Genomic DNA, 24,719 nt, shown 5'->3' on the forward strand with positions numbered 1-24,719 from the left:
AGTACTGCAAGTTAATCTCATTGAAATATTATTGAGTGTCCTAGATACCACCAAGTGTCCTAGTTACAGCATAGCAACCAGGATGCTCAGTGGTTTCTAAAATGCTCAAAAGTATTTCAGGGATAGTGCAATGCTTTTATTTTAAGTGCAGCAAAACAATATAACCAGCAAAATCTTAGGGAGAATTGTTTTTCATACGCAAACACATGTTTTAGTTATTTGTTTGGACGAGTAAGGTGAAGAGGGGCTCTTTTGTGCTTACAGGTGCTCATGATGTAAATCCGAACCCAGCCGGCCATATCTAGCTCGATACCTGCCTAGAACAGGTGTAGGCTTTAAAGCATAAACATTTCCCATTTTCCAATTATTTAATAAATATAATTTGATGACATAAATATATATATTTGTGGGTCTAGTAAATGCAATTTTTGCATAACTTTTACCCAGCATTAGCAAATTTTAGCGCTAGCCTGTAATAAATCCAGCCTTTTATTTTGTTCCTGACCAAGAGTCACTTTTACAGGTCTGCTTTGACGAGATTGCATTTAAGCATTGCAATTTAAAACTTAAGGGTTTGTATTCAGCACAAGTAAAAAAAATAATAATTCATAATTACTCAAAATTAACTTCTAAATGCTTGATGTATAGACTATGCTGATGCCTGAAATTGAAGTGAGTGCAGGACTTGATTCTTTAAAACACTTAAATAGCATAGTCGTACAGTTTATTTGTGAGTATTTCAACTGCAACATTTAGCTATCTCGCAGACAGGCTTATAGCTTCACTATAACACGGGTACCACCTGAGAGGTCAAAACTATTACAAGATGTTGAGCATCTCTTTTCTTTACTGATATAAAAGTTAAGCTTTGATATGCCCTTCCTGAAAGCTATGGCCCATCAAGATACACAAGGTCAAACAAATAAAGAATAAAGAATACCTGAAGGCTTTAGCAACAAATTATCTTACTTTAGCTGAATGTTATAGTTTTCTTTCTGGTGGTGCATGGCAAACCAAGTGAAGAAATATCTTCCTGGTACCAGTAAATAACTTGGCTTATAGGGTCATCATCTCAAGTCTTAAAATTGTTCCAGCAGCTATTCCAAACTAGAAAAAAAAATAGTTTTATTTTACTTATTTATTTACCCTGTAAAACGGAAATAAACTGAAAGAGGAATTGTCACTCAGTTGCACTTCTATTACTCACCACAGTAAATGCTACAGAACTGATTAAGTGGGGTGATGAATGTAACAGAGGTAAGGTTAAACACACTTACCTCCACAGGAGCTTTGAGTCATTATTTCGTGATATTTCAGGTGTGTTTGCCAACACACATCCAATTTCAGTTCACACCAAAAATGCAATGCCATGTGTGTTGGTATGTGAACAACATGAAAAAAGATTGATAATGGAATGGCTGGCTCAAATGTAAAAAACAGAGAGTATTACGTTTTTAAAAACATAATATTTTACTACTTTGCAACAGTAATAAATGTCTTACTGTCAAAATAGATAAAAAATCTATTGATTATATTAGATATTCTCAACTTCCAGGTAAATAAGCTAATCTATTTTGAGTTATTATGTTTTGCTGGATTACTGTACAAACTTACCAGCCCTCATGCCCCAAATATATACTTCATCCTGTATCCTCCACGCACACTACAGCCTCAACCCTCCCCAAACACACTCTACGGCTCCCATACCCCAAAAGCACTCACTATTGCTCCTTTCACACATACAACCACACAACAGCCTCCCTTCCAGATATAGTCTCTACAAACAGCATCACCAGATACATGCAGTGGTCAGCACCTACCAAAAGTGCAGCAAGGAAGGACAAACAGTAATCTGGTGTCAGGATCATGAGTGCCTCAGGCTCCTTGGTGCATGTAGGGAGTAAATGCTAACCTATCTGGTCCAATCACACAGATGAGCTGTAGTTCAAACTGCGGAAAAACATAAAAAACACTGGCTGTGATAGAAAGCTGTCAGAACACCCAGTGCATTGCAGTTTGCTGATTGTGGGGCCAATCAGAGTACCCACGATGACCCTTATCCACCACCGAAAGCAAATTCATTGGGTATGGAAGCATGGACTAGACCATGGAGCAATAGCACAGTGTTGCCTGGTCTAATGAATAATAGTTTCTTTTAGATCAGGTGGATGGACAGATGCCTGTGTGTCATTTACCTGGGGAAGAGATGGCAGCAAGATGCACTATGGGAAGAAGGCAGGTCGGCGGAGACAGTGTTATGCTCTGGGCAATGTTCTGCAGTGAAATCTTGGGTCCTGTCATTCATATGGATGTTATTTTGACACACATCACCTACATAGAGATTGTTTCAGATTACATAACCTCTTGGCTACGGTGTTCCCTGATGGCAGTGGCCTCTTTCCGCAGCATAATGTACCCTGCAAAAAATCATAGTTAATAGTTTAATTTAATCAGTCCCTTGTAATTTGATCATCAATCATTTTAAAATTTAGAGAAGTTTACATTTGTGCAGAGGAGTTGACTTTAGATAATAACATAATCCGTTTTCTATAAAGTTCTAAGCATTACAAGTCATTAAATGTCTGATGCTTAATCACTTTTTACATAGTAGTGGGCCAGTGGTCACCGCTGGATGTTAAAAATTAAGACAGCTGTTGATTTCTCTGTCCTGCTGTTTGCAATTACAAATCAGACAAGTTTTGCATATGTCACTGAATTCTATTTAGCATTTATGGTGTCTTAGAAAGAGCATAATGTTTCAAATAAAACATTTTCACCACTCTCATGTGTGCTGAAAAATAGTGACCATGACTGCTGTCATGCAAAAACTGCTTCAATATTGCCTGACCTAACAGCTACTCAATGTCTGGCATTTCTGTAATACCAATCCTGAGTTGCTAAAATTTGATTATTATATATCTGGATTCGAAAAAGTGAGATAACTTTTGCTATCTTGCTATAATGATAAATAAGGAGCAGAAGTCAAGTTGACAATAGGGTATTTATGCAAAAATTATCGAAAAAAGACAGTGGACAATCAATCATCCAATCATCCTTCCACCCTGATAGTTAAATCCACCCTTCCCCCCCCAAATTTGCAACTGATGAGACCCAGGTATTGTCAGACGCCACACTGGTGAAGCAGTCTGGCAATAACTTACTTCCAAGATGCCCAGGGCATCTGATCACTGTGACACTGCACCACAACTACAGCACAGATGTCAACTGTCACAGACTAATGTTGGCGGCAAGCTGCAGTGTTAGCGGGGGGAGGAGGGGTGCAAGGATTTCTGTAGCCCTAGGCAAAGATACATTTTGCCGCCCCCTCATGAAAGCCAATAAAATCTCAGCGCAGTTTATTCACTAAACTCTGAATTCAGTGAGTGGAAAACCAAATTGCAAAGTTTAAGCAAAAACAGCTGAACTGTGACTGTAGCCGAAATGGAGAATTATTTAAGATCAGCTATTTTGCCCTATGGTTTTCAGTTAGGTCTGCCTAATACACACATACTGCTTAATGCATCCATCCATAAACACACACTACCTAATACATGCATCCATACACACATACTGCTTAATGCATACATCTATACACACATACTGCTTAATACCTACATCCATACACACATACTGCCTTATACATGCATTCGTACATACATCCATCCATAAACACACATACTGCTTAATAACTACATCCATAAACACACACTGCCTAATACATGCATCCATACACACACCCTGCCTGATACATACATCCATGCATACATACTGCCTAAGACATACATCTATACACACATACTGCATAATACCTACATCCATACACACATACTGCTTAATACATACATTGTATACATAATGTATCACTGTGATAAATGTCCTCTGTGATTGCCAACAAGGGTTTTGCCAGTAAGTACTAAGTCGAAAGGCTCAAATACTTATTTCACTCCTTGACATGCAAAGTGCATGACAAAGTGTGTGTCTCTGACAGTGTGTCTAACAGTTTGTGTGTGTTTGTGTGTGTTTGACTGTGTGTGAGCATGTGTGTATGTGTGAGTGTATATACAAAGCACTAACAGGTGCTTGCCTCTTATCTACATTAGAAATGTATCTAACAACACATTCTATCAAAAGGTGGATAACAGCTTGGAAACAGGTTGCTACCTGGGATAATTGACAAATCTCACAATAAAGTCTACCTCTAAATAGGGGACACAACCTTTTCTCTTTCATCTACTAACTGCCCCGGAGCCAAGAGTTCAAGGATCTCTCAATTCCCTCGCAGAGGAGAATACTGAAACCTTTATTTAATTAATTAAAGCACTGTAATCACATTCACATGAGTTATGTTGAGGGAAGAAAAACAAAGCCTGCACTGCACTAAGCCTACCTTCCAAACAAAATCTAGATAAAGGCAGTTTCTGAACTTTTTAGCACCTAGCATAATTAGGAAAAATAAGCACAGTGATTTGCAGGCTATATAATACTGTTTTAAAATTATAAAGGCTTAAAGGCTAACGTGTGAGCCCCCAGGGAACTTCAGTAAACCTGCTCGAAGAGCAACATGAAGAACTATTTGAATTAATTCAAAGAAAGGATTATCTTTTCTGTTCTTAACACAGTAAATTTCTAGTGTTCTTTGCACAAAAAAATAATTAAATCTGTGTGGGTATTGATTACAGAACTGGTTCACAAAGGAAATATTTCCCCTGTAATTATAAACATCTTAAAGGATTTTACTCCTTTTGTTTAATGTAACCAGACCTCCAAGGAAATGGTTCCAGCCATCGGATGTTATGGAACATGGACTCGAGGTCAATACAAAAAGACCAAAGGTTAACTGTCTATTAACTGTTATAAAAAATACGTTTTACTGTAAAGGACAATGATTTCATATTGTTAGATAAGCTTTCCAAAACATCTCATATTTTTGGATAAAAATGATTCAATAGTAGGAAAAATATTAGCATTTTGTAATATTTTTATATATTCAACTTTTTTTTAATATGATACCGTTTTCAAATTTTAATATGTTGAAAAATGATTTAAAAGGTTTAACCTATACATACTAAATCATTTGGAAATCTTATCCAACAATATTAGATTGAGGCTTTTCTGTGGTTAGGTACAGTACAATTATTTTAGTACCAACAAAAAAACCTAATGATCTAATTGGTAGACAGTAGAGAATCAATAGAGCAAAAGAGTCAGAATGAGAGGTTAGACTGAATAAAGGAAAAAAAATGGCAAATTTCTATATTTCATTGCAGATGAAATCAGTCTAATTTGTTCTGAATGACTAAACTTGGTATTAATAATAGTTAATTTGTATAATTTCTAGTGTTATTCTCTGAGATTACTTTCTATATTTAATTGATACATTTTTCACTCCAAACTTCCTACTGTGTTCTTTAATATGAGGTGCTTTGTGTGAAGGAGCATTTTGTGACTATAATATATGGAGAAAGCTCTGGACTCCTGCTGCCTCTTGCCAGCATTAGGGATAGCGCCATAAAGTATTGACTGTCGGAGAGTTTATTCATACTGAGATTGTATTAAAAAAAACACGAGAACATCCTTCTATTACATGTCTGCTCACCACTTTCAACTTACCCAGAGCCATCATGCTTTGCCATCCTCTCTCTCTCACACACACTTTTCCAGCTTTATCTCTTGGGATTATATTTGGCTACATCTGTATAGTTTGTATATGATTGTGCAGACACCACACATTTTCTGGGAACGGTCACAAATCACTCAACCGTGTCTTTTTTCTTTTAATAGAATAAACAGCCCGTATTGTCTATGATAAATACTGAAAGGCATGTATATCCACAGTTGTGTTCCATTTTAACTGAATATGATTCAGATCATAAACTGTCAGCTCATTCTTTAGCTTTCCATTTTAATTCATATAGCGTGTTCCAAAGTATCCGGTTACAGATGTAGCTTAATTATCTAACCTTAGTCTTGGTAACCTGGCATTTGATTCTGTACTGTTTTCCACCATGGAGATTAAGGATATCCAGAATCCTGCATTTGCAGTGAGTCTTTGATTTGGTGCTGCCATGCTCAGTAAACTTGCATCCTAAATAGTTGTGTTTTATTTCTGAATTACATTTATGTTTTCTATATAGTGCCCATAGCCAAGGTGATTTATAAGGATTAGAAATTATTGTATTGGACATTTATACACTTTGGATTGATGTTGTGGAAGGGAGATCATGTGGCAAATTACATTAGGAAATTAAAACCTTTTGTTTTTCCATTTTTATTTAGATTTATGGGGGCTCTAGTCTAAATAAAGAGGTTTGTATTCCTAACTCCAAAGTGTTTCATTAATGCTGAAAACTAAGTGAAGGACAGTTAGTGGTTAGCCTGATGGATATACTAATAGAAATCACAAATTAGTGGAGGCAAGGTCAGTTGAATGTGACTTAGATGGGTAGGGGATCATTCGAGGTTTTGGATAGGACTGATGTGGGAAATTCAGAGGAGGTTATCTGCAAGTACGTGGATTTATTTTCAAACCAAAATAAAGTTGTACATGTGCACTTTTTTTTACAAGGGCACTTTTATTGTCATTAGATGTACGTGAGTGGCAAATAGCAGAGGAGGAAATACTCAATGTTCAGACATCCCTTCTCACCTCACACAAATCATCCCAAGAGTAATATCTTTTGCTTTTTGCCTATATTTAATTTCAGTTTTAATTTATTTTTTCATAGTTCTGTGCCTCTCTTCCATATAACAGAACCCTGTTTAAATGGGCATAGTCTTGCAATGTATATATATATATATATATATATATATATATATATATATATATATATATATATATAGTTTGTTTTATCATTTGTCTTATTTATGTGTATAATGTTTTTGACACTCTATTTTTCTCCTTTTCTCTTATCCCGTTAATCTCCATGCTTGATTAATTCTTCATTTTTACATTTCTCCAGTTTCCTTAATTGTTGTTCTCTCTAACCCCAAAATCTAAAAATATCTCATGCATGATCAGTGCACATTTCCATCATTCCTAGGGATATGACACTGATTGGTTAGCTCAGTGTCCCCACTGGGGTGGGTGTATAAATAATAATAAAGAAGCAGGTAAACATGCAACAAATATTTACTTATGCTTGCCTAAAGTTTTAGTTTTATATGAAGAGCCTCGACATGTTTGCCTAATCTGACCTTTTTCATGTTACTATTTTAAAATTGTGCTGTTTTGCATGCCGTGACAATGTTTATCCTGTATTATCTCGTAAGCGTGTGCCTGCTGTCGTGGCAACAAGAGCATGTTTGTACCTGAAAGCACTGCAAAAATAAAGATTGAAAAAAAAAGAGATCTGGTCAAACAAATCTATGCATGCCAGGGCCCAGCAACTCTATTCCTAACTCTTCTACCCTGAATGCCATCGAAATCTAATAATCTTAACCCTGATTCTCCTTTTTTATTTTTATCTGAACTAAGCATTTATTCTCAAATGGAGCAAATAGCCAATGGGCTGTGGTAATCAAAGGCTAAATGCCAGCTGTAGAGATTAGACCACCTCTGCGACCAGCACATTACTTCTGTGCTATTACCACACTTTTAAAGCGTTTTTTTTCATATACCCACTTTGCAAACAACCATGGGCTGGATCAGTTAAAACAGATATATCTGGCAGAGGATTTTCCTTTCTGCCAGGTTACATAATGACGCCACTCTGGATTCACAGTCAGTGGGAGTTGCACTTATCAGAGACTCTTAAACCACAAATCAAATCTTCTATCCTAACCCCTACCTGTATTTTTCCTAAAAAAAAAGTTGCTAACCCTAATTATCATAACTCTAAATTAAAAGAACACTCCAAGCACCATAATCACTGCAACACACTGTAGGGATTATGATGAAAAGAGTGCCCTACCTCCACCATTGCAAGTTGTCAGACCATTTTAAAATAGGTTGACCTCATACTTGTGGTCCGCCGGGTGCGCCAAGTGCCACTTGCATTTCCCACAGCCTTCACAGATCCAAAAGCTTTCTGTTTGCTTTTTAACTGAGAATGCTCAGTTGATGATTTCAGCCAGTAAGCTAACCCTGACCTGCAATGCTTAGCACTGAAACTAACATTAGCCCTTAAGCAGGAGCTTCTATCTATCCTGGCTGCGAGAGGAGAAGCTCCTGGCGCCATCTAGATTTGATTTCTTACAATGGAGGGGGATCTGATCACTTTAGTGATTACAAAATTTATGTTTTACAGAAAGAATAGTAGATGCAAATCATTACCTTTCCATAAGAGTGTACAGTAGATAAACTGAAGGACTAGAATAACAAATAGTTTTACAGCTCGGGGATTGGGTGAGCCATATAATTCCATGTTGATATCATAAAGTTAGAACATTATTGCATTATTAATTTTTTTTGTAAACCCTGTGGAGAATAAAGCACTTAAAAACTGAATGTAATAACAATTTACTAGAGGTATTTTATGTAAACTTTTATTTTATATTACAATATTTAAAATAATAAAAGATAAAGCCCGAAGGGAAAGATATAAATCAAGTCCTCTGCTAGTACTTAACAGTTTGATTGAATGTTTTAGTTTATTTACCTTTATATCAATTATATGAATTAATAGACTAGATTAACACCAAACTGAAGTAACAGATCAGCAGAACGGTTGAATTATTTAGCAGAAAATAATAATTAAAACATTATTTTATCATGTCGATCAATTAAGAGCAGAGCGATTCTTCTTGTGACTACATATGACTAAAACTCCTGCTGGCCATAAAGAACATCTACATAGCTAGTAAGTGTGTCATCACAACTTTTGCAATCTCCTTTCTACGTATCATATTTTGCATAGCTTTGGACCCCCTGAGGGTTAAATGACATTACATGCAATTATCAAAATCTGGGCCAAAAATACCCGGTGCCAGCATCAGCCGTCTTATTTATTTACGGTCAGCAGAACTCTACATCGCTGTTGAAGCTAAATAAATAAGATGTTCCACACATCTGGCTGTAACGCCTTCCCTGCCAACATTGATTTTAAATAGACAATAAAAATGAAAATGAAATATTCAAATATTTGTGCTTGCAGGATCAGGACAAGGAGAAGGCTAATATCTGATGAGCAAATAAATATTTTCATACAAAAAAGGAAAAAAAGTGTTTCTTAGAATAATATATATATATATTAAAAAGGTAACAAAAACGTAAATGTCATTATAATAAATATTGAAGATCACACTAAAACTTTTAGGTGAATTCTTGTAGCTTCAGGAATGTAAAACTTAAGTGGCACTAGCACCTACTTCCCAGAAAAAAATGTAGTTCATAAAGATAGAATCTTTATAAAATACTCATTTTGATAGTGTTAGCATTTCACTTAAATTCCAACCCAGTCAAGAGATATATAGAGACAAAGTTGGGACTAATAAGTCTCACCTTTACCTGCCCTCTTATCCCTGGCTACAGGACCAGGGCAATATCACTGTCAGAGGTCTTTGCGAATTTGACAAAGTCCCCACACAAAATGTTAGAGTAGAGATTTTATACGTCCAGTGGTGGAGATGTTAAATAACAGATAACATTTGTATTGAATTAGTAATACCTTTTTTATTGAGTTAATAGACTCTTGGAATGACAAACTTCTGGGAGAACTTCCCTTTCTAAAGTTTAAACCATTTCTTTAGAGTGAGAAAAGTAGGTTGTCTTTCCAAAAATCTGGTAGTCCAATAATAAAGGTATTATAAGATACTAATTGCATCTGTTATTTTACATCTACATTCCAAAAGACAGCTGGATTGAGTACATTGACACATGTGACAAGGGGCTCTGCTATTCCCAAACTTCTTTCCTTCTTGCTCACTTGATCATATTTATTTTTGAAACTGTATCTTTAGTCACTTGCAATACCTTTTTAATATATATCAATAAAAGTTATGTTTTAACCACCTATATCATTCTTTCAAGAAACACATGCTATTCCTTTTTTGTATTCTTTATCCTTGTAGGGGTTTCCCCTCCCCGTTCAATGTTTCTTAGCACTTAGTTGGATTCGCTCATAGTCTTTTAATTTAAATAGACTTTCATGTTTAGAGTGAAGATCTATGGCAGATATTTTGGTCACATTTTCTCAGCCTTTACAATAAACTGCACACTACGAACAAGGTCGGCTTTATATTTTAGCAGGGATCAAAAATATATAAAGAAGCATTTGTTTGACGACTCATTCTTCAATTGTAGAACTAGATGAGACATTCATTGTTAGCATTTACTATAATAAATGGTAAAATTAATTAAAAAAAATGTTAATTGTATTTTCTTAATTGTTAGGCAGGTGTACATTGCACAAAGGAAGACAGTGATGTATCAGTAAATAATGTATCATGAAAATGTTATCCAGGTAACTATGATGCACCTGCTCTAAACAGTAAGGCTCTAAACATTAATATGGGAAGTTAGGTCACAAACCAGTTCATAACAACTATTTGTAGACTTTCAGGTTCAAAATAAGATTTAGACCTTTTGTTTTGACATTACATCAGTGCATAAACAGTAGGTTATCACTAAAAAAAATCTTGATCGGATCATGGTCTGGAATCCCAAAGTATTTGCTATCTTGCAGAATGTTACAGCCTCTCGGACAACAATATGAATACACTAGTTGATGTTTATAAGATTAAAGATTTATTTTTCTATATTATATATTTTATAGATTGGTCCACAGTTTTCTTCCCCATTTTGATCTCCCACAATAAGTTATATAGTTTTAAATTAATGTCAGCTGAAATTTAGATTCTGCTTAAGAAATACCAGCTGCCTTTTTGATATTATTTCAAAGGCTGGCTGTCCGATTATTTCAGGTAGATTGCCCCAGCACTGCTGCAAACCCTTTGGCAGTTCAAAGTTGATTAAATGAATGCTTGACTACTGGAAATTGCTTGGAAGAGAGTTTAGAAAACAATTTGATACAAACAGCTGCCGTCAGGTAGATTCGTGCTTAGATAATAAGTTATTCATCATAACTATTGTTTATGGTAACGCTCTTGTACTATAACAGTCTTGGCAATTGTTAAATTAAAAGTCAAATCAATTCTACGTAATTTTAATAATTAAAAATAACGGTAGACTGCTATTTTACAAAACAATAAATATAGCTATCGTCCCACTGCATTGGGTGCCCGATCGACTTACGATTGTGGCAGCATACTTTCCAAGGAGCAGTATTTATTTAGATTATATTCAATTTGTTATGTTATGTGTGTAACAAGAACTATTATATTGTTCTATTTAGATTACACTACTGTAATTTTTGTTCTTTATAAATTGCTTGTCCAGCATTAGAATTTCCATAACATGCTCCTGTCGTGCTTATCAAATCAGAAAATCCCAGCATGTCACTTTAATCTTGACAGAACAGTGCTTTATTGCACCCTCACAGGTGGTACACTTAGATTAGCTAATTAAAATCATTTTACTTTTTAAAAAAATAATACAATCTTTGTTCCATACAATAAACTGCTTTAGCCGTCAAGAAAGCCATAAGAAATTGAAAAGTGGTTGAATCTTATCAGAGAGATCAGATTTGTGTTCCAACTCCTTTCAAACTATAAATAGCATTACATGTTTTACAAGATAAAACCAATGTAGTATTCCTTGTCCCTGGTTCTTTTAAATCCTGTTTTATAGCCTTATGCATTTTTAATAGCCCAGGGCTAGGAGTTGTAAGTAAAGGATTCATTAGAGCTATACAGATTTTTCCACTTATCTATTTTTAACCTTTGATTCTAAAACGAGGTGTGGAGAGAAAATGGGACACGGCTTTAAATGGGGGGGGGGGGAGGGGGGAGAGCGGGGAGTACATTTTTTTTGGGGGGGGGGGGTTTGTGTGTGTGTGTATTTTTTTTTTACATCAGTTCTGTTTGTATCAATTCTGTTCGGATAATAAACTACTTGATAACAACATATTTTTTCAACTTCATATTATCAGTGAAGAATTTAGGACAGGCTAACAAAACCTCTAATTAAAAAAATCTGAAGATTATTATATTGGGTAGGTGAGGTGAATAACTTAAAATGGCCACAAGGAGGTAATTAAAATATGGGAGAAAAAAAACAAAAGGCTTTGATTTTCTTATTTCTCATATACCGTTTCATTTTACAGAGATAGTTGATAGATCTGTATATTAAACTTAATTTTATTATTTATTTTTTTTAATTTTTTTTAACAATTTTCTGCAATTGTTAGTAAAAAGAGAACATGGAACATTGTACTAGACTGGGGGGGGGGGGAGGGCGGGAGTCATACATTATATGTCCAGCTTTAAATTTGCAATGCTTTATAATACACATATCTTTTAGAATACTGTTTTTCTGTATATGAATAATAATTTAATTAGCTGAGAATTTTTAATGGATATAATGGGTGTTTTGTAAATAGATAAGTGTGTTTCATTGGTAGATTAACGTTAGTATAATATTATTTGAGGTTTTCTATTTGTCATAGGTATTTTTTGTAATATTTCCTGCAAATTAATAACACAATTAAGGATTTGTAAACCAGTAGTATAATGAAACGTGGATTGTTCATCAAAGTGGATTGTTCAAGCACACTCCAAATTATCTTCAAGGCAATCTTGACTGTAACATGCTACCTAACTATATTTAACACACATTTTCCATAATGAATCAGGACACATTACTTTTGCCACTTTTACTTCAATATATCTATTATCACTGACTTGATAAACCTTGTTTATATTTTATTCTTAAAAATAATTATTATAATCTACTAGCACTAGAGCACGCTGTATTGGATATAGTGCTTAGTCTCCTGTGTGAAACATTCTTTGAAAGATTTGACACTAACCTGGTCCCCCCGGGCACTTTTTTTCCAGACTTTTCTTCCGATATCGCTTATGATACTAGTCACAACAATTCCACCTCTGTTTAGATAAAATTAATTGGATGAGAGCATCAGCTGACACTCTTAGTAAATGAATTGTGTCCATCAAGGGACAAAATAGGTACTTCCACTTTAGATAGAGGAATATCTACTAGAGATATAGCAGAGAAGACAGCCTACGTCGGAGGTACCTGTTGTAGGCTCAGTTTCGGGAGAATCATTATAAACCGCCTGTGCTGGAGATATGGGAGCATGATGGAGCATTTGCACACCTCTTAAAAAAAAAAAATCCTATGGGGGTCAATATGACCCTATATTAGTTTAACCATTTAATGTGGCAGCTGGCTAAAAAGCACTTGAAAAGGACAAATGCAGCAGTCAAAACATTGCCTTTGTACGCTTTGGGCACCGAAATAAAGAAAGACTGCTTCATAGATTTATTGTGAATAAAATGTATTGTTTATTTTTATTTTTTTATAGTTCTTTATTTTTGTGGTGCAGAGACATGCATACAAGTTTGTACTGGCATAATAGAGAAGGTATACATGAGAACGTAGATAAATCACTTATGTCAGAGATTACTGCACACAATTCTTTTTTAAAAGAAAAGTGTAGCAAGTTATATAATTTAATTTAACAAAGGAGGAACTTACTTGACAAGAGTAGCAGTAGTGTGATAAAGGCAAAAGATAGGCAGGCATTATCGACACATTGCAGAATAAGATGTACCACGGGCATAAAAATAGACTGTGAAAGAGCTGTCAGCATACAGCATGTTATATTATGGTGGTAACAAGCTTAGCCTATGTCTGATGCATAATGCATAGTGATCCAGAGACAGAGATCCCAGGTGTCCCACTGAACTGTGCCCTGTTACAGATCACCATACCCGTCTCACAAGTCTCTATTTGAGTCCCAGATTGGGCTTGATTTCGTGGCCTAGGCTTCTGTATGACATGGTGAGTAGGAGCCTTCTGAGGGTGTGAGCTGGGGGTCATGGTGTCCCATGATGGATTGTGGCCCAAGTAGGTGATGTCACTCCGCAGGACTGGACCTCCGCTTCCCCACTGTCAGCATTGCATCAGGGTCTCGCCCAGCGGGTCTCAGCTTGGCCTTGCCCTGCCGTGTATCTCGTGGGAGTGAAGGCCTCTCCACTCGTTGGCGGGTCTAGTCAGGTGAAGTGGTTGCGCTGGAGTTGCTACTCATATCCAGAAATCCCAGCACAGCTCATCAAATCTGGCCACAAATCTCTGCACAGTCCTGGATCCCTGGGTCTGATTGATGTAATGGATGTTCCAGTGTGGCGGCCATCTTGGATTAACCAATGCGGTTTCAGAAACACTCAGCACAAGTTGTCCACTGCAGAGTATTGAGTATACCCAGCAGGGACAGAGAACTCCCACCAGTCCAAAGGTAGGGGTGACGGTGCTCCGGTAGGATCCCTGTGGAATGTTCAACTCCGAGTGGGATATTGGCCGTTTCTCCCAGATGTAAGGTCGGCAATCGTTGTAGGCCACTGAGCCATATGGCAGGTTAGGTGTGCAGGAATGAGAATTTCATGCTGTCAGTGTCCCCGTTTAGCCAGGATGTTTGCTGTGCATAATTCTGAGCCTTTTGCTGTCGTAAAAAAAATGCAATCTAGTTCAAGGCTTGCTCAGGCACTGCCCCTAAATATGTAGTGTTTTATAGCTCCTGAGTGGATCTGTTTTGGGCAAAACTGAAAGTCTTGTCCCCTTGCATCCTTACATCAAACCACTCAAAATCAGTTTAACTCTTACTCAAAGGACAGTACCAGTTTATGTGTTGTGGTTATCGTATGCAAAGTGCCTCTTTAAATATCCCTGCACCTTTCCTTTGTTTACTACAACACACGGTCAATTTTATTATTTTCTGTGTCTAAATGTATGTTTTTTCATTTTAAAATAAATGTTTGTATATATTTTTGTTTCTATAGTGCTGGTTATATATAGTGTTTAAAAATAGCTTTTCTCAATGACCATCAAGAGGGCTTCAGTTGGCCAAGCTTGTAGTAAAGTTTACTGGCAATTCTTTATTTTGTAACTTGACTTGCTGGAGGTTAATGACTTTATCAACCATGTCTATCAATACAGTGGAAATGCATTGTTTTTTTAAAGGTATAATCTATTGCTCCAGGTCACACATTTTTTATTGTGCATTTGTATGGTATTAATAAGCATTTGGCCCTATTGTCTAATTAATTTAGTCCAGTTTTTCATCAATCATCATACGCTGGTTCAGAAGCATGCAACAAGTAAATAAATAAGACAGTTTCTTAGCACATTGAATGACCAGGGATAGCATATTTAGTAGTATAGAACTAATGTTTGGATCTTCAACATTTAAGAATACAAAACTATGTAGTTTAAAAGTAATAGTTATGTTGTTAAATAAACTGTAGGACATATTCATCAAATGGCGATTATTATTATCTAGCATGCAGCCCTTATTAGTACTTTAGCTTCTACGTGAAATAAATCAAAATGCCAGCAGAACACACTGTGATTAAACCAACTGATTAAACAATTATATAGAGTAAAATACCATAGGTGATCTCATATGTAAAGTATTAAAAAAATCATATCTTTCTGCTGATTCCATTAGTTCCATGGTAGTTGCTCAACTTTTAGAACTTTGCCCCATGTAAGTTCCCGCACACTTTTATAAATACAAGCACTATTTCTCTCTTTCAATGACTGTGTACTTTGAACATATTCAGTGTATTTAACTGCCTAGGATTTCTCTCTAGTTTAAATTGTATAAACGTATAATATACGTATAATCGAATACATAAAATTGGCACAATCTAAACATGCATATACAATATATGCTAAAAAATAAAAAACGTTTCATGTCTTCTTACAATGATATATTATCCTTTGCCTATATTTTAAAAAAAAAAACTCTCAAATTTCACCCCAAGCCTTTGAAACCATTTATCTAAAACTATCTTCCCATATACACCAATATACACAATACACCTTGAATACATAATACATAATACACCAATATAATAATACACCTTTCTATATCATGTTTTTCACATATTAAATTGGCTTCAACTGAAACATTTGGTGTACGAAAGCATTATATGTCATGTGTTTGCTGTTATTTGGAATAGCATTATTAGCCCAATTATTAAGATGCAAAAATGGAGTGCAGAACAAAGATACACATCAAAATCATGGCTTGTTAAATACAGCACTGTGTCAAAACATAGCTAAGTAATTTTTCTTGAACGTTTACTTGCAATGTTGCTATGGATTAGTTACATAAATTGGTATTGGTATTTGTGCCTATTTATTTATGTGTGTTTTATTTCAGACTATTTTTTGTACAAAATACCACTTACCATTTTTACTTTTCTCTTAATCCCTACATCTCTCTACCTCTCTCTTTTGGTTTAATGCATTTTTATTCTCTGACTCATCCTCTTGTTCCTTACTTATCTCCTTCAATCACTCTACCACCTTCCTTCCCTACCTCCCATTCTATTTATTTTTCCTTTATTCCTTCTTTTGCTCTTCTCTGTCTTTTTTTAAGCTCCACTTCCTTCTTCTCTATCCCCCATTCACATTCACATTTTCTGGCATTCCTTCCCATACCAAGTTCCCAATGTCACTATTTTGCTACCTCACTTTCTGCCTCCTTCATTATCAATTTCTTCCCTCCATTCTCACCTTACCTTGAGTTTTTCCATTCTTTCTCATGCCTATCATAATGCCTTGATGCCTTTTTACCTTATAATTATCTCTTATTTCGTTATGTTTGGGTATTCCAATAATTATTCCATTCCATTTTTCCCTTACCTCTCCTTTCCTCCCATTACCATCTGTGTCTCTCTTTGTGTGTGTGTGTGTGTGTGTGTGTATGTATGTTTTATTTGTGTGCTTTTTTTTCTGAAAAAATTCATTATAGTCAAGTTATGCATATATTTGAAATAAATTGCAATAGTCTTACCAATGCTTTTCCCTTAGCAAAAAGTAAAGAAAAGCTATTAACATATGTCACAGCAAATATTTCTCAGTACCCATCTGGCATATTTATTTTCTAAATATACCCTTATAATCTATTCCCTATTCTTACAAAGTATAATACAAGTAAACACAGTGAACCATGACTGTGTTACTTCAGCATGTAACAGTATACCATCCTCGGATCTCTAGGCTCATGTAGTAAACAAGTCGCAATGAATATCAATATTAGTATAAGGTCTGCTAAGGATAAAATATTTAGTCCTGGCTCACTTACTAGCATATAAGTCACTTTTAAAAAATAAATTTCAACTCGTAATGCCTACTCTTGTATTTCTTCATGTGTACACAGGATTATACTGTTGAACATTTTATGAGCTGATCCTTCCATTTATAAGACATTTTACACTTTTGGAAATATTATTTACCATGGATATTTATCTGCGTAGTATGCATACAGCTGATAACAGTATTCTACAGGAATTAAATATAATAGCATTTTCTCCCTTAAAATTATTTTTCCATATCTATTCAGAACAGAGTCTACCATAAATGCTAAATATGTTTATCCATCAGATTTAATGCCTGCAAACCTTTGCAAACATTAGATTTGATTTTAAACGTATTTTATTTAGTATTCCACTCATTACCTAAGGTTAATCTATATCAGATTTACTAGTCAGTTTATGCTAAGTTACTAAATACTAAGTTACTAAATAGGTGCTGAAGTTAAAAAGAACTTGTAATTTTTAATTGGTGATCAAATTATTTAATCAGTCTAATAAATGAATAATAATAATAATAATAATAATTATTATTATTATTATTATTATTCTATTTTAAAATCATAATACATCTTTTTTTAAGAGTACTCACTAATGGACATATAAACTTTTACTAGTCTATTATTTGTAGAATACTATGATGTCCAACTATCAAACAAGCAGTTCAATATGAAAACTCTTAAAATATAAGAGAATAAAATACCATTTCAATTTCCATAAACATGAAATATTGACTTACTTTAACCCCGTAAGGACACATGACATGTGTGACATGTCATGATTCCCTTTTATTCCAGAAGTTTGGTCCTTAAGGGGTTAAGTAACTTTATCAAAATTAACATATATTTACTGGAAAAAAATGTGTTGAATTGAAAACCAAATTGCAAAATGTGGGCTAAAATAGCAAAGCTACACTTCCATGTCTTTTGCTTTTCTTATATTCCTGCAAAATGTACAATATAAATATGGTTTGTATGTTGTATTCATCAAAACAAGTATTACTTGTGGAAAAAATGCCAAACAAGAACAGACATTAAGGGAACATTATAATATCTTATCATTAAGATCTTATCATTAAGTATTTAAAATAGATCCAGTTTAACATTTATATAAATACCGCTAACAGAATGTAGAAACTGGACCAGTTTGTGGCACATTTTAAGCTGGTAGAGGGTGATTCCCTTGCTGTGCCAGTCAAATACATTTAGCATTCTATAACAGATGAGATCTGAGTCACAGTAAAAGCTTGTGATAGAATTAGCAATGTGACCTATATTAACTAGGTCTGGACATATGTTTATACAATTTAAAAATAAATGGAAATATTCCCAGATTCTATAGTCATAAACCTAAGAGTTATATGACAGCTACCCATTAATTCCAAAACAATATAAGACATTTCATTGGGCCCTACTGTAGCATCACATTAGCATTCTAGAGATTTCTAGACATGTGATTTACTGTATGTGGGCATTATGCTTAAATACAGACATTCTTTTTACATATTGTTGCCATTTTATATATAGTAACAAACTCTGGATGTGGGGCTAAGGTAACATCCTCAGGACGTACTTGAAAACCAAATTAATCTGGATGTGCCTTTCCTGCTTAAATACTTTGTAATTATTATTATTATTATTATTATTATTATTATTATTATTATTATTATTATTATTATTATTTTCAGTAAGCTGAACTGCTAGTAATGCCATCGGGACCTTTCAAATACCTATATAAGCATTTTTATGTTTCTATTTTTGTCATACCTACTTTATGTGAGAAAAATAGAATTTTGTATTTTCTTTTTATGATAATGTAGGTCATGTGTGAAATATTGCACAACAGAGGACACTGTACACTGTCTAAATTTTGTAATTCCCCAAACATTTCTACAATGAATAAAAAAAAAACACTGTGAAAATGTACTTATTTTGTTTTAAGCTTGTCCAAAAAGCAGACAATGTACAAAACATCTGTTTTATTATATCTTTAGGTGTTAGCGCTGTATCCCATGTTTCAAATAAATGTTTTGCTAATTTTTTTTCCAAACAAAATGTGCCTTGTAGTAAAAGTATTAATCTACTGTTCTTAAGAAAAGCACATTAACTGGATTATTTACTAAAGTGAAAATTAATGGGAATTCTAAGTGAATTAAAAGTGAATTTAAAATTTTAGACCAAAACAAATTAACTGGAAACATAGCATAGCTGAATTCCTGACAATTGCTACTTTAGTAAACAATCCTGTAAGTGTGTTTTGTTTGTTTGTTTGTATGTTTGTTTGTTTGTTTTTACTAGACATCACTTCTTTATTTTACTTTAGATACAAATGTTTAGCGATAGGACCCACTTTTGCTGTGAATTCACAATAGTAATATTGCATTTGTTTTGTATTTGTTACAGTATGGCATAAAGAAGAAAGAAGAAAAGGAAGCCGAGGCACAAGCTGCAATGGAGGCTACATCTGAAGGGAGTTTGACCCGTCCAAAGAAGGCAATACCTGCAGGCTGTGGGGATGAAGATGATGAGGAAGAAGAAAGCATTCTAGACACAGTTATTAAATATCTACCGGGTCCACTTCAAGATATGTTCAAGAAGTAAAACACTGTAGACTGTCAGACTGTTTAACCATAAACAGAAAAGCAATGGATTTCCCATTGTCTGATGGGAAATTTCAGTATTGCCACATGCTACCCTCCCTCCCGTCTCTTAACCTTTGCTCACTATAGTCCCTTCACTTTCTTTTCTCCTTTTCTTTGTATATAGTCACATACAGTAGACACCTCTAATGGATGTCAAGGATATGAGCTGCAGTCTACACAATTTTATTATAAGCCATAGTACGATGTATGATAAATCTGGCAACTGTACACACAGATCAATGGAAAAAAGTAATTCATTTCATCGTCATTTTTCATACTGATGTTAAAGGAACACTCCATAGGAAAAAATAAAATAAAATGTTCAAAAATTATATATATATATATATATATATATATATATATATCCTCCAAAATGCATTTAATATTTTTTTAAAAACCTTTTTTGGGTTATGAAAACGTTAGCTTACGTTAGCTGCAGAACTAGTTTCCCGTCTGTGCAGGACATTGTCCAAGTAGAGGTTTCTCATTGAGAAGTTCTGCAGACAAATCATGCAACTAGTCAATCATACACTCCTCAATGAGCTGCATTACTGCTCATTGAAAAGTGTATGAATGGCAAGTGCCGAGAACAATGTAGCTCGTCCCTTCCTTTTTGAACTATAGTTCATAGTGAGGGAGGGAGGAAACTCACCTGGTGGTATGATTGACAGCCAGGAAGGTGTGACAAAGGTGTTTTATAAAAGTGCCAATTGATTTTGAAAACAACACTTTTATGAAATAAGCCTGCAGGAATAAGCTATTTAACCCTGAAGCTCTTCAGCAAGCTGAAGGTGCTCAAAGTGTTCCTTTAATGTGTAATTATCCAGCAAATGTAAGTGGGACATTGTCTCTTTGTTGCATCATATCTGATCAGTTGAGAATTAGTGATAACAATATTTGCTGCTGACAAATAAACTGATATATTGCATACCATCTTAATGTAATAGGATATGTATTTGCTATGACATTTTCATCAGAAATAAGAGAAAATTCAGAAAATGAACCACGTTGAATTCTTCTATTCGGGATTTCATTGTGAACTGTAGAATAGCCTCTGTATACACTACAATAATCATTTAAAAAAATAAATAAAAACATATCATTTTTTATTAAATAAAATATTGATCTAATATGGGATTTTATAGTAAAGTATTTATCACTTTATTAGAAATGCTGCTTTTTCTGGTTAATATATTTTGCAGAATAACCACTGCTACTTTATTTTAAAATGATAAAAGCTGAGACTCTATAAAGCATCTAATGCATTGGGCAGTGCATAGTTTAATATCAGCTAATCCTGAATATTTTATATACTTGTTCAACCTCTGCCTTTCAATATTTTTTTTTCTTATGCAAAACCTTTGACTAAGCTTTTAGAAGCCAATTACAAGCAAATGTGAAAATCTGTTTCTTAAAAATGTATCACTGTGTGTATCAAATGCATAACAGAAACATACATTTTGAATTTACTCATTTACACACACACACACACACACTCTTAGCTTAAAATGCTATATCTTTAAGCGATATGTATGAGTAGTACTTGAAATAATTAATCATTATGGAAATTGCAAGAAAAAGCACAGATTGCAACTGAATATCAGTTCCACAAGCAAACGGTCCGCTATTTTGATCCAATGTAATCAATTCCCAGTGAACCAAGGAGTCTCACTTACACAGGGATTCTGGTGACATTTTTTCATGGTTCAAGAATCGTTTAGATTACCAATTTAAAAACAATTTAGACACTGATGCATTGGAGTTCTGAGCTTTATCATTGAAGAACAGGTTTAATTGACACTAAGGAAGAAAAAAATAAAATAGAAAATCTTCATGTACTGATTCCTAAAATGGTTCAGCCATTGCACTTGTTTTGCATCTTCATAGTAACACTAAATATTAAACCAAAAGACGTGAAAGTGAAATAAACCTATTTTATATACTCACACCATGAACAAAATGTTATTTATCAAATTCCTGAATTGGGCCTTGTATTCATGGCTGCACTTTAGTTCTTGCATTCTCAGATAACCAATGGATGACTGTGGATTATGGGAATTATTGAATAATGATCGGACAAAGATAGCATCTTTTAATTTCCATAATTGCTTATTAGTTATCACGTACGATATCATGTAAGCCACAGAAAGAGTAGCATGTCTCTAGAACATGTTTCAAATACACATAAATATTGCTGCAAAATATGCAGCCCTTTTACAAATTATGTTAATAATGAATGACGTGTTATCAGTTAATTAATTAATTAATTAATCGTTATTTTAATATTTTTAATAACAAATGTAACATGAGGCTTTCAAACAAGACCAAAGAGAAGCCTGGTTCATTTGTTTAATTAATTCTGAATATCTCTGTCATCTCTCATTGCTTTCAGTCCATAAAATGTGTTTAATCTCAGGTAATTGAGGTAGTCTTTTGTATTATCATTTGACTTTATTTTTAATTGGGAAAGGGGTGCATTCCATTAACGAAGACCTATTGTTCTATCAATGACAGAGTGCTAGAGCTGCAATTCTTTCTATTTCACAAAGAAAAGGGAAATAACTCCTCTTTGGTTTTTGGAGGGTAAACTATTTAATAGATTAAATGTGGCATTGAATTTTCATAACTTACATATGTACCTTTAGAGAAAGCCATAAAAAAATCAGACTGCAATATTAATTTTGAATGCTATGTGTAAAAGAGACTAGATCATATATTAATTTGCACTGGAGTTTTTCAATCTACGTTTACTGTATGTTAGTGTTGTGTTTTCCCTTCCGTGTCAGAGTAACACATATCAAAGCTGCTCTATATGTCTCCCTGACAAGCTTACTGATATAACGTTGTTATGTAATGTTGCAGATGCGCTGTTGTGGTCTAAATGTTATGTCTTCAATGTATGCAATGTCTAATTTGTGTTTCCTCTCTCTGTTAGTAAAAATGTTTGGATAACAACCTAAAAAAAAAAAAAAATAATAATTTTCACAAATGGAAGTTAACCTGCTCAGCCATAATTTTGTGATTAGCTGAATCAGTTTGTAATTTTAATGCTCATAGACTCATAAGAAATGCATGCTTCGGTCTACAACAGAGGAAGATGTAGATACTTTGTGAATGTACACCTCATTTGTAATTTGCCTGCTATCCTCCATTGCATGAGATCAGTTAATCAAATGTTCTTTTTAAATGGAATCACAGCCAATAAAAAATAAAGTGATTTCATGTTTTCTTTTAAGATGTCTTCAATGATTATTATTATTATTATTGTTTCCTTTCTTTTTTATAATTTAAGTACATGTTGCATTTCGAACTTTATAAATATATAAAAAATATGCGCAATTCAAATAATATGTTCATGTCACAGTTTGCATTGCATACGTATCGATGTCCCCAGTTAAGTAGGCAAATGTAGGGCAAAATAATGGAATTGGCAAAATAGGTCAGTTAGAGAATGATTTATGATTTTAGTGAACATTTATCAAGTTGAGTCTACTTATATTAACTCACTCATTAATGAATACACCCATTAGAAAAGCTAAGCAATAATTGTGTTCTCTTACTGTCTACAGTGCTATATTTATACATAGAGTTCCAGAACAAGCAATTTTATTACCCTCAAGTCCAATGGTAGAAAAGTGATGTTAATTAATAAAATACAGAGAAATTTCAGCACATGAAACAGTATAAGATACTCTTTGGCAGGGGGCAGGGGAGTGACAATGCCACTTGAAGTTCCCTCAAAAGGTTTTGACTGATGCATTGTCTCTTTTTGAGATGATCTATTTACCTTTGCTCTTCTTCTATTTTCTTCTCTTATTGTGTTACTTGTTTTCTGCTCCTTCTTTATTTTTTCCCTGAACCATTGGGAGTGGAGCTCTGAAGACATGAATGTGAGTGGCAGAACCATTAGGGTTGCTAATGTCACAAGTGTGACTGGGCCCTCTGTGTTCTACCTGTCACAAAAGGTCCATGACGGGTCCGTCTGGTCACCTTAGGGCTATCACATGGGCAGCTATGCACAAACGCAAAGTAGGCACCCGCTTACCAGGATGGCAAGTGTCAACTATGCCAAAATGTACTGCACTCAGGGGAACAATGGAGGCAGACAGCAAGGGTCTGATCTCTATGCTCTATCAGCACTGCTACCTCGCGCACCCTGTGGTGGTGGTGCTGGGATCTTGAATATCACATCCCTCCAGCCCCGGCATTGCTAAAGGATGTGAGGGAGCAGTGCTGGAAGAGTATAAAGATTACAACAGGCACGCTAGAATCCAGGGAGAGGATCCAAATCACCTCTCCTAAAGGTGTGTTTATATGAGTGTATCAATTAGTGTGTATATGTCTGTCAATGTGTGTCAAATCAGAGTGTGTGTGTCTCTAAAATTGTGTGTGTTTGTCAATGAATGTATATCAGTGTATGTGCATTTGAGAGTGTGTCTGTCAGTGATTGTGTATCAGAGAGTGTGTGTATCAGTACGTGTATGTCAGCATATGTGTCACGCAACGGGTAGCCCAACATGCAGAATAATAACCCTCCCATAGGTATAATAAATGCCTAAACCGATCCTTAGAATGGCCGGACTGATAGTAATAAGAATAGAAGAGTCAAAAACAGGCCTTAGTCAAAGGGAAGCAGAGAATAACCAAAATGAATACCATAGCCTAGTCAAGGGAACCAGAAATCAGAGTAGTCAAGAAAAACTAAATAACACTAAACCAGTAAGAAATGCACTCTTAGGACACTAATAAACTAGTAAACTAGGAACCACAACAGGGCACTGGGGATGTGATTGATGTATGATGTAATCACGCCCCCAAAACATGAGAGGGCGTCTGTAGACTGCCCATCACCTGATGTCGACATGCGTGCGCCGTGTCATAAAAAGAGGAGTGCACACAG

General features: G+C 34.7%; 1 protein-coding gene across 1 annotated transcript in view; it reads left to right on the top strand.

Annotated features, from left to right (window-relative positions):
• CPLX1 (complexin 1) overlaps positions 1-20,114 on the top strand; it is a 175,143-nt gene extending 155,029 nt beyond the window's left edge. Inside the window, exon 4 of the mRNA XM_063457278.1 lies at positions 19,581-20,114. Within this exon, the coding sequence (XP_063313348.1) occupies positions 19,581-19,778 (198 nt within the window). The 3' untranslated portion in view covers positions 19,779-20,114. The remainder of the gene's footprint in view (positions 1-19,580) is intronic.
• The last annotated feature ends 4,605 nt before the right edge of the window (positions 20,115-24,719 follow it).

Source organism: Pelobates fuscus, chromosome 5 (assembly GCF_036172605.1).
Source record: "Pelobates fuscus isolate aPelFus1 chromosome 5, aPelFus1.pri, whole genome shotgun sequence".
Classification (NCBI taxonomy): Eukaryota; Metazoa; Chordata; class Amphibia; order Anura; family Pelobatidae; genus Pelobates; species Pelobates fuscus.